Source organism: Ranitomeya imitator, chromosome 5 (genome assembly GCF_032444005.1).
Source record: "Ranitomeya imitator isolate aRanImi1 chromosome 5, aRanImi1.pri, whole genome shotgun sequence".
NCBI classification, from domain to species: domain Eukaryota; kingdom Metazoa; phylum Chordata; class Amphibia; order Anura; family Dendrobatidae; genus Ranitomeya; species Ranitomeya imitator.
Genome location: NC_091286.1, coordinates 514,668,769 through 514,687,403, shown reverse-complemented (window position 1 = coordinate 514,687,403; position 18,635 = coordinate 514,668,769). Strand labels below are relative to the sequence as shown.

The following is an 18,635-nucleotide window of genomic DNA, read 5'->3' as shown; positions in this document are numbered from 1 at the left end:
ACATCCTACTGAGGCGTGTAGCCGGTGGCCGGAACACCGCGGGAGTAACTGACTCTAGGCCTTACTCCGAACTCCGCAGGACAGTTAATTATAGGTTGGCTGTCTCACCTAAACACCTACGAAGACATAGGGGGCAACTGTGGGAGAGGGGTGTCTCTAGGGTCCCGGAAGAACTCGAGGCCTTCCCGTCATATGGGTGCGTCCTAGCCATAACATACCTAGGGGACGTTGAACTAGTAACATCTGGAACTAAAAAAAGACAGAGCTGTAGAGAACGAACGAACGAGAACAGCAGATGTGAGGACTATTCCGAATGCTCAGCAGGGTAGGACAACAACACAAACAGGCGCTAGTGGTAGGCAACGATTTCCATCTGCGAAGGAAACTCTGGATGTGCCCATCGGACCGGCTGTTCTCAAATAGCCCTGTTAAGCGTGCTCTGGATTATGGATCCTGGAGTCTTCAGTAAAGAGGTAAAGAGACTGCAACCCTGTGTCCTCGTTATTGACTGCACCTCACACCATTACCATCTACCTTACTGGGAAGCCCTGGGGATATACTTCACCTGTGGGAAGGTATACCATCCAGCTGCCATTCCATCACCCCAGCGGACCCCACAGCAGCGTCGGTCACCCTGACCGAACACCACAGGTGGCGTCACGAACCCTTGACTGACTGTACCACCTTTATTGGACACCCCTTAGCAGGGTCGCGGACCGGGTCTAGCCACCGTGACAGCCTCAGAACCGAACCAGAGAGGCCCGGTACCGAGAACTCGTGGCCCTGTGTCTGGGGGCACTCCAGTTTGAACTGACTACATTGGGAAATTGGGAGCCAATAAATGGATTTGAAGAGGGTAGACGTGGAGGAATAGCAAGGCAAGAGGTGGATTAGTCGTGCAGCAGAGTTATGAACGAATTGGAGAGGTGTGAGTGTTAGCAGGGAAGCCACAGAGGAGGATATTGCAGTAGTCGAGGCGAGAGTTGATGCACTAACATTTTAGTAGATTCATGGTTGAGAAAAGGACAGATTATGTAAATATTTTTGAGTTGAAGGCAGCAGGAGTTGACAAAAGCTTATATCTGCGGTTTGAAGGACAAGGGAGGGTCGAGGGTTACTCCATGTCAGCAGACTTGTGGTACAGGAGAAAGTGTGATATCATTTATTGTGATAGATCAGGTAAGGGAGTTACGTGAGATAGAGGAAAGATGATGAGTTCAGTTTCATCCACATTGAGCTTCAACAAGCGTGATGAGATGAAGAAGGCTATGGCTGATAAACACTCACGAATTTTGAACAACAGAGAGGTGACATCTGGGCAAGAGAGGTATCATACGAGTATCATAAATGTATAGATGGTACTGGAGGCCATGGGACTAAATGAGCTGTCCCATGCCAAAGTACAGATTTAGAAAAGTAAGGGTCTCAGAGCAAGGCCTTGAGGGACACCAACAGAAAGAGAGGGATGAGGAGGTAATGTGGGAGTGGGAGATGCTAAATGTGCGGTTGGAGAGGTATGAGAAAATCCAGGAGAAAGCGAGGTCTTTGACGCCAAAGGAAGAGAGAACTTGCAATAGGAGGGAGTGGTCAACTGTGTCTAAGGCAGAGGACAGGTCTAGAAGGAGGAGTACAGAAAATTGTCTGTTAGCTTTGGCAGTAAGTGACATCCCTTCTGATATTTAATTCAGCTGTTAAGTCTCTTAGAATTCTTTTCTGCAAGCTAAACATTTCCAGATCCTTTAACCGTTCCTCGTAGGACATACTTTGCAGTCAGCTCATCATCCTGGTTGCTCTTTTCTGAACTTGCTCCAGTTTTTCATTGTCTTTTTTAAAATGTGGTGTCCAGAACAGGACACAGTATTCCAGATGAGGTCTGACCAAGGGGGCGTACAGTGGCATAATTACGTCACATGATCTAGACTTTATGCTTCTCTTAACACATCTCAGAGCTGTTTACCTTTTTGCTGCTGCATCTCACTTTGCCTCCTGTGCAGTATGTGATCTATTTGTATACCAAAGTCTTTATCACACGTGCTATTTCTTAGTTCTATTCTTCCCATTCTGTAGATGTAATTTTCAGTTTTCTTGCCCAAATGTAGAATGTTGCATTTCTCCATGTTAAGTTTCATACTATTAGTCGCTGCCCATTGATCAAGCATAACTAGATAATTTTTAAAAATTTTGAACAACACTGGGGCCAGGACAGAGCCTTGTGGTATCCCACTTGAAACACTCTTCCAGTTGGATGTGTAACCATTTATTACCACTCTTTGAGTATGATTAGTGAGCCAATTATGAATCCACCTAACTGTAGCCTTGTCAATTCCATACTTGGTCATTTTTTCATTAAGGATAGTATGATATACTTTATTAAATGATTTACTGAAGTCAAGATATACTATATCTACCTCATTTCCCTGATCCACTCAGTGATTCCATCATAGAAGGAAATTAGATTAGTCTGGCATGACTTGTTTGCTACAAACCCATGCTGGCTATGGTTAATTACTGTTTAATAATTTGTTCGAATACATTTTCTGGTATAAAAGTAAGGCTCACTGGCCTGTAATTTCCTGGCTCCATCTTCTTTCCTTTTTTTTTGAAGATGGGGACAACATTTGCCCTTCTCAAATCTTCTGAGACTTCTCCTGTTGTCCAGGATTTTTCAAATATTCTGGCTAGTGGTTCTGCAATATTCTCTGCTAATTATTTTAGTACCATAGGATGCAATTCATCTGGACCAGGAGATTTATATTAATTTAAATTAGCTAAGTGTTTCCTCATCATATCTCTGCTTATAGATGATGTGGATTATTGTATTCCTTCGATAGCACCGTGAAGATCAGTTGATGCTACAATTTTTTTTCTTAGAGAACACAGATGCAAAATAGGAATGTAAAAGTTTGGCCTTCTCAAAATATTTGGCCACTTCACCCTTTTCATCATGTAAAAAATCCTACAGCATCTTTGACTTTTCTTTAGTTTTTGATATACATCAAAATCCTTTTTTATTGCTTTTGGTCTCCCTTGCAAGACTCACTTCATTACTGGCTTTAGCTCTTCTCACACTTGCCCTGCATTCCCTGCAACAGCATTATTTTCTTCTCTAGATATGCCCCCTCTTTCTATTTAATAAACATTTCTTTTTTCTTCTTTAACAAGTGTTTAGTTTGAAAAGTTTAGAATACCTCTGTGAAGTGCTTGTGTCAAGAGAAAATAACCTATCGTTTAAATCAGGATTTTATATATATTTTTTGTTTTTGAGTATAGAAATATCTTATGTAAAAAGGTTTATCCATATATTCAGTCTATCCAGGTGACTATAGTAAACACCTACAACAGTTCTTTCTGTTCTTCTCTCCTTGTATTCTTACCCAGTTTCTGCAGAGCTACCATTCTGTGAAGCTTGGATCTCTGTGGAGATATACATTTTCTTAACATACGATGAAACACCACCTCCCTTCTTGTTAGTACTGTTTCAAATAAATAAGTTATAGCCTTCAAGGTTTGTGCTCTTCCAATCATGTGTATCATCACACCAAGTTTTAGTGATGCCTATGACATCATACCTCTCTTCTTGTATTAGCAGCTCCAATTCTTCTTTTTTGTTTCCAATGCTCTGTGCATTTCTATAGACACATTTTAGTTTATAGTTTCTTTCTCTTCCTCCTCTATTTTCTTTCAGAGTTTCTTGTTTTTGTTCTTCATTTCCAATTTTGTAGCAGGATTGTTAAAATAATTCAATAGCTGCATATTTTTTCCTGGCCATATATTTCCCATCCCTTATTGCTCTTGTTTAAAGCTATCCTGATGAGTGCAATAAATAAGGCAGGTAATAGCATAATTTCTACAAATGACAGCAATCAGAGTTAATATATGAAACATATTATTGTATTATGTAATAGGCTTGGATGAATTGCTTAATTTCAATAACTTTTATTTTAGCTGGAAACAGATGATATAACAAGATAAAACGTACGTAAAGATTTCAGCAAATATTAAACCTCTTTTTTTTCCTATAGGATTATACATCAATTACTGTATATCGAGCACCACCTAATTTTTCACCACTGTCATCTCAAATGTTACATCATACCCCAGTTACAACATGGAATTACACTATTGCAGAGCAGCAGCAGGCAAATGTCTACATGCAGAATCCATCCCTTATGTCAGGTTTGTGCAGTAACTTTTATTACATTATTTCTTTATCAGTTGTGGCAGACCGTGTAAAGCAGGAATTCAAAATTTTATCTAGGACTGTATTTGAAAAAGATCTAATGACTATGCTTTTGTTATGGTAACCCAAGACAGCCATTCTTTTATTCCTCTTTTTATAAATGGAATATACTGGTCAGCTCCTTATATTATTTTTGCTTGAATGTCTGTCTCAATACTCATAATTAAACAGGATTTTGAAACCTTTTGGAGAAAAAATGAAAAAGCTAAACATGACTAAAAAAAGCCCTTTAGAAAAATTTTCATTATTCTACTCCCCATGCTCCCAAACAAAAACTTCTGTCCCCTCACGATGTCTTCACATTGACATGTCTTCATGCTGACAAACTGCTCTCAGATGAGTACATGGAAATGCTGCTGTAGGATCAATGAGGGAATTGAAAAGTATGTTCCTATAACCAGCTATTACTGTAGTTTGAAAAGTTTAGAATACCTCTGTGAAGTGCTTGTGTCAAGAGAAAATAACCTATCGTTTAAATCAGGATTTTATATATATTTTTTTATTTTTGAGAGGTTTTTTTTCATATGATCATCTACTGTGCATTAAAAAGAAAAAGTAAATTGTTACCAACTAGGTTTAAAATTAGACTCTTACTTCTTCACATGGACATTACACTGACCCAGGCCTTGTTTGTTAGTATAGAAGTATAGAGTATTAAAACGGTATGTAGAAGTTATGCATCAGCTCAGAGAAACTTCTTCAAACGTACAAGAGTAATATATAAAGTGCCATGATATATATATATATATATATATATATATATATATATATGTGTGTATACGGTATATATACATATGTTTATATATACAGCTATGGGAAAGATTAAGAGACCACTGCAAAATGTTCAGATTGTCTGATTTTTCTCTTTGTAAGTATATTTTTGAGTAAAATGTAAATTGTTCTTTTAGTCTATAAACTCCGAATTTCCAAGCAATACATTTTATATTTTTTTCACAAAAGGAGAAATGGTCAAAATAAAAAAAGACCAAACAATGCAAATAAAACAAATTCATAATCATTTAGAAACAACAATACTAATGTTTTAACTCAGGAAGAGTTAAGAAATCAATGTTTTGTGGGATATCCATGATTTTTAAATCACAGCTTTCATGTGTCTTGGCATGCTTTCCACCAGTCTTTCACACTGCTTCTGGCGCCAAAATATAAACAGTTCTGGTTTGATGGCTTGAGACTATCCATCATCCTCTTGATTACATTCCAGGGGTTTTCAATGGGGTTCAGGTCTGGAGATTAGACTGCCCATTACAAGGTTTTGCTGTGGTCTCTTAATTGTTGCCAAAGCTGTATCTATCTATCTATCTATCTATCTATCTATCTATCTATCTGTCTATCTATCTATACTGTGTGTGTGTGTATATATATATATATATATAAATATATATATATATATATATATATATATATATATATATATATACATACAGTACAGACCAAAAGTTTGGACACACCTTCTCATTTAAAGATTTTTCTGCATTTTCATGACTATGAAAATTAGCCTTCTGATCGTGCACTCCGCCTCCTAGCTTTAGGTGTTTTAATTACAGCAGGTCCAATACCCCTCCACAGAGAGAGAGAATTTTAGTCTAGTAAGAGGTTTTCACATGCACCCATTCAGATGGAGACGTTTATTCTCAGCGAGGTAAGGCAAGTTTAGGACCTGGTATAAGAGAGATGCCGTAACGGGGCTACCAGGTACACATAAAATTGGCCATTTTTATGCGCTAAAAGCTCTTATTTTTCATATTTCTAGTGCAGCAATGCAGTTCAAATTTCGTTTTTCAAGTTTGTATGTTCTAGCGCTGCAGTGTGCTGCCTTATTTACTTAACTATGAAAATTGTACATTCACACTGAAGGCATCAAAACTATGAATTAACACATGTGGAATTATATACTTAACAAAAAAGTGTGAAACACCTGAAATTATGTCTTATATTCTAGGTTCTTCAAAGTAGCCACCTTTTGCTTTGATTACTGCTTTGCACACTCTTGGCATTCTCTTGATGAGCTTCAAGAGGTTGTCAACGGGAATGGTTTTCACTTCACGGGTGTGCCCTGTCAGGTTTAATAAGTGGGATTTCTTGCCTTATAAATGGGGTTGGGACCATCAGTTGTGTTGTGCAAATGTCTTGATTATGTTGCACACAGTGGACAAATGAGCATCAAGATCTTTGGAGATGGACTTGTACTGATTGTTGATATTTTTCAACAATTTTGGTTCTCAAGTCTGCACGGTTCTCTTCTCTTTCTGTTCTCCTTGCTTAGTGTGGCACACACAGACACACAGTGCAAATATTGAGTCAACTTCCTTCTTTTTTTATCTGGTTTCAGGTGTGATTATTATATTTATATATTTATATATTTATATATTATATATATTATATTTATTATATTATATTGAAAACACACTTGTTACTTGCCACAGGTGATTTTGAATGAGCATCACATGCTTGAAGCAAAGTTGTTTACCCACAGTTATGGAAAGGTGCAAACAATGTTACCCAGCCCATTTTGGGGACCTTTTTCTCTTTTATTTTTGTATTGGTCCAAAGGAAATAAACATGTATATAACAAAACATGTGTAATTGCAATCATTTTCTAGGAGAAATACTTCATTTTATGAAACAATTTCAAGGGTGCTTTTGTACATTCTGGTTGTCTCCTCTTCTTTCATGATTATCACTTTATGCAGTGACGGATTGGGGTGTTACGTTTTGCTGTCAGCAGGTCATTGGTCACTTTGATGAGTGCAGTTCCTGTCGAATGTAAGGGGCGGAAACCGGACTGTGAAGGGTCTAGGAGAGAGTGAGTGGAGAGGTAACGGGTAAGGCAGGAGTATATCAGGCGCTCCAAGTGTTTAGAGATGAAGGGGAGATTTGAGACTGGTCTGTAGTTGTTTGTGCAAGATGGGTCAAGGGTGGGTTTCTTTAGTAATGGAGTAATGATAGAGTGTTTGAAGGAGGATGGGAAAATGCCAGAGGAGAGGGAGAGATTAAAGATTGTAGCTAGGTGAGTTGTGACGACTGGAGAGAGAGACTCGAGGAGGTGTGAGGGAATGGGGTCCGTAGTGCATGTAGTTGGACGTGAAGAGGAGAGGAGCTTGGAAACTTCGTCTTCTGTGATGGGATCAAATGTGGAGAGTGAGCCACGGGAAATACAGGGCTGTTTCACTCTGTGTTTGGAGGTTCTGAGGGTGAGGGGAGCTACTTGGTCAAGGGTGCTTCTAAGAGTGTCATTGAAGTGATGTACAGCCAGATCAGGACAGGAAAAAGAAGAGATTGGGGACAATGATGAGCGTAGGGAGTCTGAAAGTGTATGAGGGTTAATGGCTTGTAGATTTCTGATTGAATGGTAGGTAGGAGGGTGCTGGGGTGAGTGAGGATTTGTTATTGTGAAGGAGAGAATGTTGTTGTCAGAGAGGGGAAGCAGTGAGTTATCTAGGTAGGAGATTGAGCAGAGCCGGGCGAAAACCAGGTCCAGGGTGTTACCGTCTTTGTGTGTTTCAGAGGTTGAGAGCGAGGGTGAGAGGCTTAGAGAAGTGGTTATTAGTGATAGAAGCTGAGATGCAGATGTAGAAGTGGGGCTGTTAATGGGGATGTTGAAGTCTCCCAGGATAAGGGTTGGTAGTTCTGAGGACATGAAGTGCGGCAGCCAGGCAGAGAAATGGTCCAGGAAGTGGGTAGGTGAGCCTGGGGGCTGGTATATAACCGCTACTGTACTCTGAAGGAGAGGGGATGAAAGAGCCTGATGGTGTGGACTTCAAAAGAAGGGAATGAGAGTGATGGAATTGGGGGGATGACCTGGAAAGTGCATTGTGGAGACAGGAGTATGCCAACTCCACCACCAGGTCTGTTTGTGGGTCTCGGGGAATGGGAGAATTGTAAGCCACCATGGAAAATGGCAGCAGGAGAGTCAATGTCAGAATCCTGAATCCAGGTTTCCGTGAGGGCCAACAGATTCAGAGATTTTTTCAGAAAGTAATTGTGTAGGAAAGGAAGCTTGTTGCATACAGACCGTGTATTCCAAAGGGCACAATTAAAAGAAGGAGGAGATGAAGGAGTGCAATTAATATTAGTAAGATTTTTAAGGTTTCGATGTGAGGTAGGGTAGGGGTTGAGGTTGGTGGATGGTGGACCGGGGTTGGGGGAGATGTCCCCTGAAATCAGTAGGAGTAGGAAGATAAAGAGCAAGTAGTTTTTGAAATTGTATGAAGTTTTTTTGTGCAGTGTGTTTGGGCAAGATGGACTGAGATTTTTCAAGAAGGTGAGAAGTGCGTAGGAGCTGTCCATGGGAGAGAAAAGGAGTGAGGAGTGGATGTACATGAGTCTTGATGGAGGGGGGATTGGGTGGTGAAAGTGGATTGCAACGGAACATAGGAAGATAGGAATAAAGCACATGGATAGAAGGGAGTGCAGAGTATGGGTTAACTGACTCCTGCCCTGACTAACTGCCATGGAATAACTGCTGTATGATGATGCTTAGCTTCGTGACACTTTGCTTCTGGGACGCTTGCGTGCACCCCCACATGCGTGCACCCCTAAGGATGTTTCTAAATTTATAGTCCAGACGGCTGGGTCAGAAGAGATGGATTGTGGGATCTGGTTGAGGATAATATGGCAGCTGGGGCCAGCACACCAGGGTTTTGTTTTTTTTTCTGTTTAGATGATCAAATACATACATGCTAGCCACCTTAGGGAGAGACCCAAGTTGGGCTAAATGTAGCGGGATGAAAGAGACCGAAAAGCCCTCTACTTAAACCTGCTATCCTTTGTATTATGCTGCTTGCAAGTACTTTCCATTTCAGGAAAGTATCCACTATGTATTTCCTTTAAGTAGAGGGCTTTTCGGGCTCTTTCGTCCCGCTACATTTAGCCCAACTTGGGTATCTCCCTAAGGTGGCTAGCATGTATGTATCGCTTGCTCACCGAGCCCCACTCCATACAGCCAACCAATTCCAGCCCTGTGCTGATGAGGGCCTAAAGCCCGAAACACGTGTCCACAGGTAGGAATTGGTTGGCTGTGTAAATTTAGAAACTAATCCGCAGCATTGCACGCTTGGCGATTCCAAGCGCTGTGGATTAGACTGGGGTGGAAAGAGATGATTTGCATAGCTCCGCCTACTGCAAAGGATTCTGGGTAAACCTGCTATCCTTTGTATTATGCTACTTGCAAGTACTTTCCGTTTCAGGAAAGCATCCACTATCCACTAGATGATCAAAGACATTCAGCCTGGTAACATCTATTTTATCACCATCCACCAGATAAGATCTACACTGATCCCAGTCATGGATATGCAACAGTGAGTTTTAAGTACAACGCACCAAATGAATTATACCAATGAATTAGCAGACACATTAAAATATGTTTCTAGATGGTAAAGCAGCAGATGACAGACAGCAAGCAGAGGTGGGAAGTTATACCACTAGAGTCTATTGCAGCAGATGAGACAGCAAGCAGAGGTGGGATGTTATACCATTAGAGTCTATTGCAGCAGATGAGACAGCAAGCAGAGGTGGGATGTTATACCACTAGAGTCTATTGCAGCAGATGAGACAGCAAGCAGAGGTGGGAAGTTATACCATTAGAGTCTTTTGCAGCAGATGAGACAGCAAGCAGAGGTGGGATGTTATACCATTAGAGTCTATTGCAGCAGATGAGACAGCAAGCAGAGGTGGGATGTTATACCATTAGAGTCTATTGCAGCAGATGAGATAGCAAGCAGAGGTGGGAAGTTATACCATTAGAGTCTATTGCAGCAGATGAGACAGCAAGCAGAGGTGGGATGTTATACCATTAGAGTCTATTGCAGTAGATGAGACAGCAAGCAGAGGTGGGAAGTTATACCATTAGAGTCTTTTGCAGCAGATGAGACAGCAAGCAGAGGTGGAATGTTATACCATTAGAGTCTATTGCAGCAGATGAGACAGCAAGCGGAGGTGGGAAGTTTTACCATTAGAGTCTATTGCAGCAGATGAGACAGCAAGCAGAGGTGGGATGTTATACCACTAGAGGCTATTGCAGCAGATGAGACAGCAAGCAGGGGTGGGAAGTTATACCATTAGAGTCTTTTGCAGCAGATGAGACAGCAAGCAGAGGTGGGATGTTATACCATTAGAGTCTATTGCAGCAGATGAGACAGCAAGCAGAGGTGGGATGTTATACCTTTAGAGTCTATTGCAGCAGATGAGACAGCAAGCAGAGGTGGGAAGTTATACCATTAGAGTCTTTTGCAGCAGATGAGACAGCAAGCAGAGGTGGGATGTTATACCATTAGAGTCTATTGCAGCAGATGAGACAGCAAGCAGGGGTGGGAAGTTATACCATTAGAGTCTTTTGCAGCAGATGAGACAGCAAGCAGAGGTGGGATGTTATACCTTTAGAGTCTATTGCAGCAGATGAGACAGCAAGCAGAGGTGGGAAGTTATACCATTAGAGTCTATTGCAGCAGATGAGACAGCAAGCAGAGGTGGGAAGTTATACCATTAGAGTCTATTGCAGCAGATGAGACAGCAAGCAGAGGTGGGATGTTATACCATTAGAGTCTATTGCAGTAGATGAGACAGCAAGCAGAGGTGGGAAGTTATACCATTAGAGTCTTTTGCAGCAGATGAGACAGCAAGCAGAGGTGGAATGTTATACCATTAGAGTCTATTGCAGCAGATGAGACAGCAAGCGGAGGTGGGAAGTTTTACCATTAGAGTCTATTGCAGCAGATGAGACAGCAAGCAGAGGTGGGATGTTATACCATTAGAGTCTATTGCAGCAGATGAGACAGCAAGCGGAGGTGGGAAGTTTTACCATTAGAGTCTATTGCAGCAGATGAGACAGCAAGCAGAGGTGGGATGTTATACCATTAGAGTCTATTGCAGCAGATGAGACAGCAAGCAGGGGTGGGAAGTTATACCATTAGAGTCTATTGCAGCAGATGAGACAGCAAGCAGAGGTGGGAAGTTATACCATTAGAGTCTATTGCAGCAGATGAGACAGCAAGCAGAGGTGGGATGTTATACCATTAGAGTCTATTGCAGTAGATGAGACAGCAAGCAGAGGTGGGAAGTTATACCATTAGAGTCTTTTGCAGCAGATGAGACAGCAAGCAGAGGTGGAATGTTATACCATTAGAGTCTATTGCAGCAGATGAGACAGCAAGCGGAGGTGGGAAGTTTTACCATTAGAGTCTATTGCAGCAGATGAGACAGCAAGCAGAGGTGGGATGTTATACCATTAGAGTCTATTGCAGCAGATGAGACAGCAAGCGGAGGTGGGAAGTTTTACCATTAGAGTCTATTGCAGCAGATGAGACAGCAAGCAGAGGTGGGATGTTATACCATTAGAGTCTATTGCAGCAGATGAGACAGCAAGCAGAGGTGGGAAGTTATACTATTAGAGTCTATTGCAGGAGATGAGACAGCAAGCAGAGGAGGGAAGTTATACTATTAGAGTCTATTGCAGCAGATGAGACAGCAAGCAGGGGTGGGAAGTTATACCATTAGAGTCTATTGCAGCAGATGAGACAGCAAGCAGGGGTGGGAAGTTATACCATTAGAGTCTATTGCAGCAGATGAGACAGCAAGCAGAGGTGGGAAGTTATACTATTAGAGTCTATTGCAGGAGATGAGACAGCAAGCAGAGGAGGGAAGTTATACTATTAGAGTCTATTGCAGCAGATGAGACAGCAAGCAGGGGTGGGAAGTTATATCATTAGAGTCTATTGCAGCAGATGAGACAGCAAGCAGGGGTGGGAAGTTATACCATTAGAGTCTATTGCAGCAGATGAGACAGCAAGCAGAGGAGGGAAGTTATACCTGTGTGAAGAGAGAAGATGAATGTTAGTTCTTTGCCATGGAATAACTGATGTAACACGACGCTTATCTTCGTGACGCTTTGCTTCTGGGACGCTTGCGTGCACCCCCACATGCCTGGGGTTGGGGACCCAGATCTACACAAGGGCCCACCAGGGGATTCCCCTGTTCCATTATGGGCCAATCTGAGCCTGACTTTATGTATCACTCTTTGATTCTAATAAAATTATTTTTTTGCTTTCTTTTGTGAGTTCCTGAGTAGGTTTTGCTATTGGTTCAAAGTCACCTTTTTATTGTGAAGATTCTAAGTATAAACTGAGTATGTTCAGTCTGGGCAAATGTTATTATTAAGGGACCAGGGGAAGCAAGCTGTAGTAAATAGAAGTTGGCTTTATTTTTCAAATTGTAAAGTATATTTCTACTGTTTATTGTTAGACAATCCAAAAATGTGAGTTTGCGGTTAGATAATATGATTTTTCTCAAATGTCGAATTGAAGAAGCTAAATAAAATACACAAGAGAAGCGTTGTCATTATGACTGCTCTGGTGAGAGGTGCTGTACAGCACAAGTAGCAAGATGCTAGTATTAGGCTGCCATCACACTAGTATTTGGTCAGTATTTTACATCAGTATTTGTAAGCCAAAACCTGGAGTGGAACAATTAGAGTAAAAGTATAATAGAAACATATGCACCACTTCTGCATTTATCACCCACTCCTGGTTTTGGCTTACAAATACTGATGTAAAATACTGACCAAATACTACTAGTGTGACGTCAGCCTAAGACATGCATGGAAAATGTGTCCATTTCTTTTAAGCAGTAGGGCCCAACTTGAACACTTTGAATTGGGACTAGAGATCCTTTTCCCCTAATTGCTTGGGAAGGTGAGCTGTGATATTATCTATTGCGAATGGTGGATCCTATGTGTAGAGATGTTACCTTTCATTATAATAATGTCTGTAATGATAATGAGACGGCTGAAAAGTCTTCTGCACAGAATAAAAAGTATGAGCCTATTAATAGATCTAGCAGCCAGTGTGAAAATTACAAGATTTCTGATTTGTTACATAGAGTGTTATATGGAAAACTAAAAAAAAAACATTGTCAAAATAAAAAAATCCATTTAAAATAAATACCTTATTTAAACTAGATTTAATTCCCTTAAAGAAATTTTCCATTAAATGTTTTCATTATCCAGCCACAAGAAAGATGATAAATGTAGGATTGCTGGTCGCTTCACCACTAGGTCGCACGCAGATCACTAGCATAGGAGTCTTCAGTACCCTGTCCCTGTTGGTATATCCCCGAGCCTCTCATGTTAGGTCTACAGAGCTGTTTTTATATGGATTTTGATGAAGAATCACTTTAAAATCCACATCACGAAGCATTAAAAGAATATTGACACATTTTTTATATGGATTTTGACGTAGATCAGCTTCAAAATCCATGTAAGTAAACCCTGTGTGAACACATCCTTAATGATCTTTTCTTTATATTTATGTTATGATTTTTTATTAACCTATTGAATTGTCTCTTGACATCTTGTTCAGCGAAATAAGTATGTATCACTACTCCATTAATTGATGGTTTTAATTATTAATCTACATTAGGCAGCTTTCATATTTCATTGTATCTAACATACTACTAATCATGTTTCTGTAGAAATCGGCCCCAGACTGGATCCTGCAGGTCTATATCTTCCTACAACCACAAAGCAAGCCCTATCAAACATGCTACAAAGACGTTCGGGTCCAGTAATGCAGCCGCCTTCCATGCATGTGATCAGCCCTGAGCAGCAGCGATTACAGCTAAAATTATTGCAACAGCAGCAGCAACAGCGTCTTCTCCGGCAGCACGTGCAAGCAAGAACACATCAACAGGTACTCGTGTTTAGTCCTGCACTATTCTGTACTAGTTTTCCCTTTTGTAATGATGCATAGAGACTAGAACGACTCTGCCCCGGAGGATGTAAGCCACATGTTGCCACATGATGACATGAGCCGGGATACATTGTTACCTAATCCCCTCTCCACATGTGTTGTGTTCTTTTTCGACATGAAGAACAAATTGGATGTTTAGAGAAACAATAAGTCCAATTATATTTGTCCATATGCCATCATGTTAATGTAGATTTAATGTGCTTTTATGGTATCTGTGATGTTACAATCTCCAACCTAATTGATTTCATGTGTACAGTATTTATAGTCATAATTCCGCCATATTTAGCTGAAATAACGCACTTAGAGTTCTGAAACTTGTATTTTAGGATCATAAAATGACATGAATGTTATATGTACAATATTGGTAAAGTCCATAATTATTATAGGAAAACTCACGTTTTCAATTACAAATCTGATACAAGTTGAACATCTTAATTATATTAGTGTGATATTACTATTACAATTAGGCTGAAGTAGTTTGTGTCACAGCATGTCTCAGTATATACAGTATGCTAGTAAAACTAATAAAGGTACTATAAGAACCTGACCTGCTGCTCAAACAGCCTATGGTGACATCTTGATTTGCATTAATAACCATATAATAATAATTTTATTTATATAGCGCCTAAATATTCCGCAGCACTTTACAATTGAGTGGGGACATGTACAGGCAATACAAAGTTACACATAGTTCAGCAGTTACAGGAGGAATTAGGTTCCTGCTCAAAAGTAACATAGTAACATAGTTAGTAAGGCCGAAAAAAGACATTTGTCCATCCAGTTCAGCCTATACTCCATCATAATAAATCCCCAGATCTACGTCCTTCTACAGAACCTAATAATTGTATGATACAATATTGTTCTGCTCCAGGAAGACATCCAGGCCTCTCTTGAACCCCTCGACTGAGTTCGCCATCACCACCTCCTCAGGCAAGCAATTCCAGATTCTCACTGCCCTAACAGTAAAGAATCCTCTTCTATGTTGGTGGAAAAACCTTCTATCCTCCAGACGCAAAGAATGCCCCCTTGTGCCCGTCACCTTCCTTGGTATAAACAGATCCTCAGCGAGATATTTGTATTGTCCCCTTATATACTTATACATGGTTATTAGATCGCCCCTCAGTTGTCTTTTTTCTAGACTAAATAATCCTAATTTCGCTAATCTGTCTGGGTATTGTAGTTCTCCCATACCCTTTATTAATTTTGTTGACCTCCTTTGTACTCTCTCTAATTCCATTATATCCTTCCTGAGCACCGGTGCCCAAAACTGGACACAGTACTCCATGTGCGGTCTAACTAGGGATTGGTACAGAGGCAGTATAATGCTCTCATCATGTGTATCCAGACCTCTTTTAATGCACCCCATGATCCTGTTTGCCTTGGCAGCTGCTGCCTCGCACTGGCTGCTCCAGGTAAGTTTATCATTAACTAGGATCCCCAAGTCCTTCTCCCTGTCAGATTTACCCAGTGGTTTCCCATTCAGTGTGTAATGGTGACATTGATTCCTTCTTCCCATGTGTATAACCTTACATTTATCATTGTTAAACCTCATCTGCCACCTTTCAGCCCAAGTTTCCAACTTATCCAGATCCAAAAAAAAAGCTAACAATCTTTAATGAAATATGGGGAACGCAATAGGTAAAAGTGTACATCATGTGCTTAGATATTTTCCTCCTCCAAGATTAATTTCTTCCAGGGGTGTAACCCAACTGACTCTTGTACTCAATAACATAACTCAGAATACGATCCCAACTCCAACCACGACAACTGTCATCAACGATTTTAAAACATAAAAGCATTTTAATTTCTACTTTGTCCCTTTGTGCCACATATGATAGGTGCTTTTCATTTAGTGCAATTTTATATCTTATAGTGGCTGCTATCTGCAGCCATTCGGTTAAGTCCAGAGCCTGACACCACCATGGATGGGTCAAAACACTGCTCTGAAGTGCAGAGGCTCAATAGTAAGTCTAAGAGTTCATACACTGTCCATACCCATGTACTTACTATTGAGCCCATACAACATAATTTGCGCACAGATCATGCAGGAACTGTGCACCTTACACTGTTTTTTTAACAATTAGTAGTGGTCTTAGGTCCTAATCCTCATTGCACATCAGTTTTTAAGCAGCCACTAAGAATACAATTGTTGTATGTGGAATTGGAAGAAATGGGGATAAAACTGCACTGCCAGTAGTATAGGATGTAGTAGGAAACCGAGGTGGTTTTAATGCAGTTTTTATTTGTTAACACGTTTCGAGGCACACATGCTTCTTCCTCAGGATAAACTACAGCATTGTGGTTTGTGGTGATGAGCGAACGTGCTAGGATAGGGTGTTATCCCACATGCTCGTGTGCTAATAGAGTATCTTTGGCGTGCTCGAATACTGTGTTCGAGTCACCATGGCTGCATGTCTTACGGCTGTTTGACAGCTGCAACATATGCAGGGATTATCTGTTTGCATGCTTGCTAGTTCTCAGAACCTCTGTCTGTTAGTACCCAACAGTACTCACTAGCTCCTGCTAGTGCCTGCCAGTACCTACCAGTACCAACTTGTTACTACCGTACCAGTCTGTATACCAGCTGTATCTGCCTGCATCTGCTGTGCCAGTCTGTATTCCAGCCGCACGTGCCTGCACTGATGTGCCAGTTTGTATATCAGCTGTACCTGCCTGCACCTGCTGTGCCAGTCTGTATACCAGCCGTACGTGAATACACCTGCCATGCCAGTCTGTATACCAGCCATACCTGTCTGCACCTGCCGTGCCAGTCTGTATACCAGACATACCTGTCTACACCTGCCTTGTCTTCCAGTATTCCTGCCATAACTGCCTGTACTTGTCAAAGTCCAACTATTCTTGGCCGTTCCAACTATGTGCCCCTTGGGGGCCGGCTGCCATGTGTCTGAGGTCTGTCCTGGAGTAGCACCTGGCGTCCTTCTGGAGTCAACCCTAGCCAAACCTTCAGGGGTTCTAGCGAAGAGTCAGATGTTCATCTTGTAAAGCCCCTCCAGGCTCTCTCTTCGCTCCACAGCGCAGTGGTTTTACCAGTATACCCCTTAGAACAGGTCTTGTTCACAGTGTACTGTAAAGTTATACATTTGTTAAATGTACAACATAAAAATGATACAAATAATGATACAGAAGAAACACACAAAATTACACTGTATATCACAGCAGAAGAATAGCACACACTAAATGTCAACATGCAAACAGTGACATCGCGGCACAGAAAACCATCAATAAAGATGTCAATATACAAGTGCATGTATGTAATGTATAAGGATAATGCAGTGATGTCAAAGAATAGGAAGAATGGAAATCGATGGAATGGAAAAAGAATAATAATGCTAATATCAGGGATACAGCAGCAGCAGAGAACTCCATAGTCCTTCCTACTTTACGGAGATGGACCTTTTACTTGTTGAGCTCCTTAGCAGTTGCCACTTGCCATGCTTACTGCCCATGTAGTTATACAGCCACCGGAATGAGATTATCTATCACATTATCTGTTGGACTTGTTGAAGAACAGCTTGGATTCTGCTCCTTTTGGGTGATGAGGGATTTGTATTGGGGAATATTTATAATGTATTTAGCATTATAGTATGATGAATTATTTCTCTAAAGTGGAATGATTAGAGTAGAAACTGCTGTGCCGGAGTCGACACCTTCTAAGAAATGATCTTTAGATTATATCAGTAGAAAAATGTATGGCCCCACCACATTTCTCATTAGACAAATACAAACCTCTGAACTTCTGTCAACCCTAAACTGCTGTAGTTTGTACCCACAGAAGGTTGGACCCAAGAGGGGACAAGCTACATAAACATGCAGACATGTGTGACATGAACTGACCCCTCTGCATTTTACTGCATGATAAACACTAATAATTACAATGTTTGCATTGCCCAATAACCTACATCAAACCTAAAATGTTCACAAGGAACTATATTCCAGATGTCACATCCAACCAGACAAACTGTAAAAACATTTCATCATGTAAGACAAAAAGGCCTCTGTTTTTATAACACTCATATAAAATAATTAATTGCGACTTTTCCTCTGAAAATAAGAAAATATTATGATAGTCTGACTTATGGCCTTCAGAAGGAAATACAGATTCCACTTACTGAATGTCTCCACTATCCAGTTTTATTTTTACAGAGAATAGTATGTGCATTTTCTGTGACTGGGCCTATTATTTTCTTACGACTCAGTAGGTGTTGTCACGAACATAAGTGTCAGATGTACACTTGGTCATTAAGAAAGGGTCAATCAAGGAATTCTCAGCGAGGTTGTGCAGCCAGGAATATGTTACCAAGGTGAGGAAAGGATAGCAGCCACCAACATCGCTGAAAGAAACAGCCCAAATATGTCCAGTTACTGAAGCAGCGGGTCCATCCTATTATCTCAGGGTCCATGGTATTGTCTTAGTTGCAGTCTGCATTCCCAAACCACGTGTCTGCTGCTAAAAAGGACCTCACACAACATGGAAGCTTCGCTTGTGGAGGAGAAGGTTTCTTTCCCACGAAGCTGGCAATATGCACACCCAAGAATGTCGCTTGGGTCGCTGGAATACATGTAGAACAATGCCACAGTTCACTTCACAGCAATTAACAGCCTTTCTTCTGCCT

General features: G+C 40.8%; 1 protein-coding gene across 1 annotated transcript in view; it reads left to right on the top strand.

Annotated features, from left to right (window-relative positions):
* LOC138637828 (mediator of RNA polymerase II transcription subunit 12-like protein) overlaps positions 1–18,635 on the top strand; it is a 293,681-nt gene that overhangs the window by 118,780 nt on the left and 156,266 nt on the right. Inside the window, exons 7-8 of the mRNA XM_069726755.1 lie at positions 4,023–4,176; positions 13,724–13,941. Coding sequence (XP_069582856.1) covers positions 4,023–4,176; positions 13,724–13,941 — 372 coding nt within the window. The remainder of the gene's footprint in view (positions 1–4,022; positions 4,177–13,723; positions 13,942–18,635) is intronic.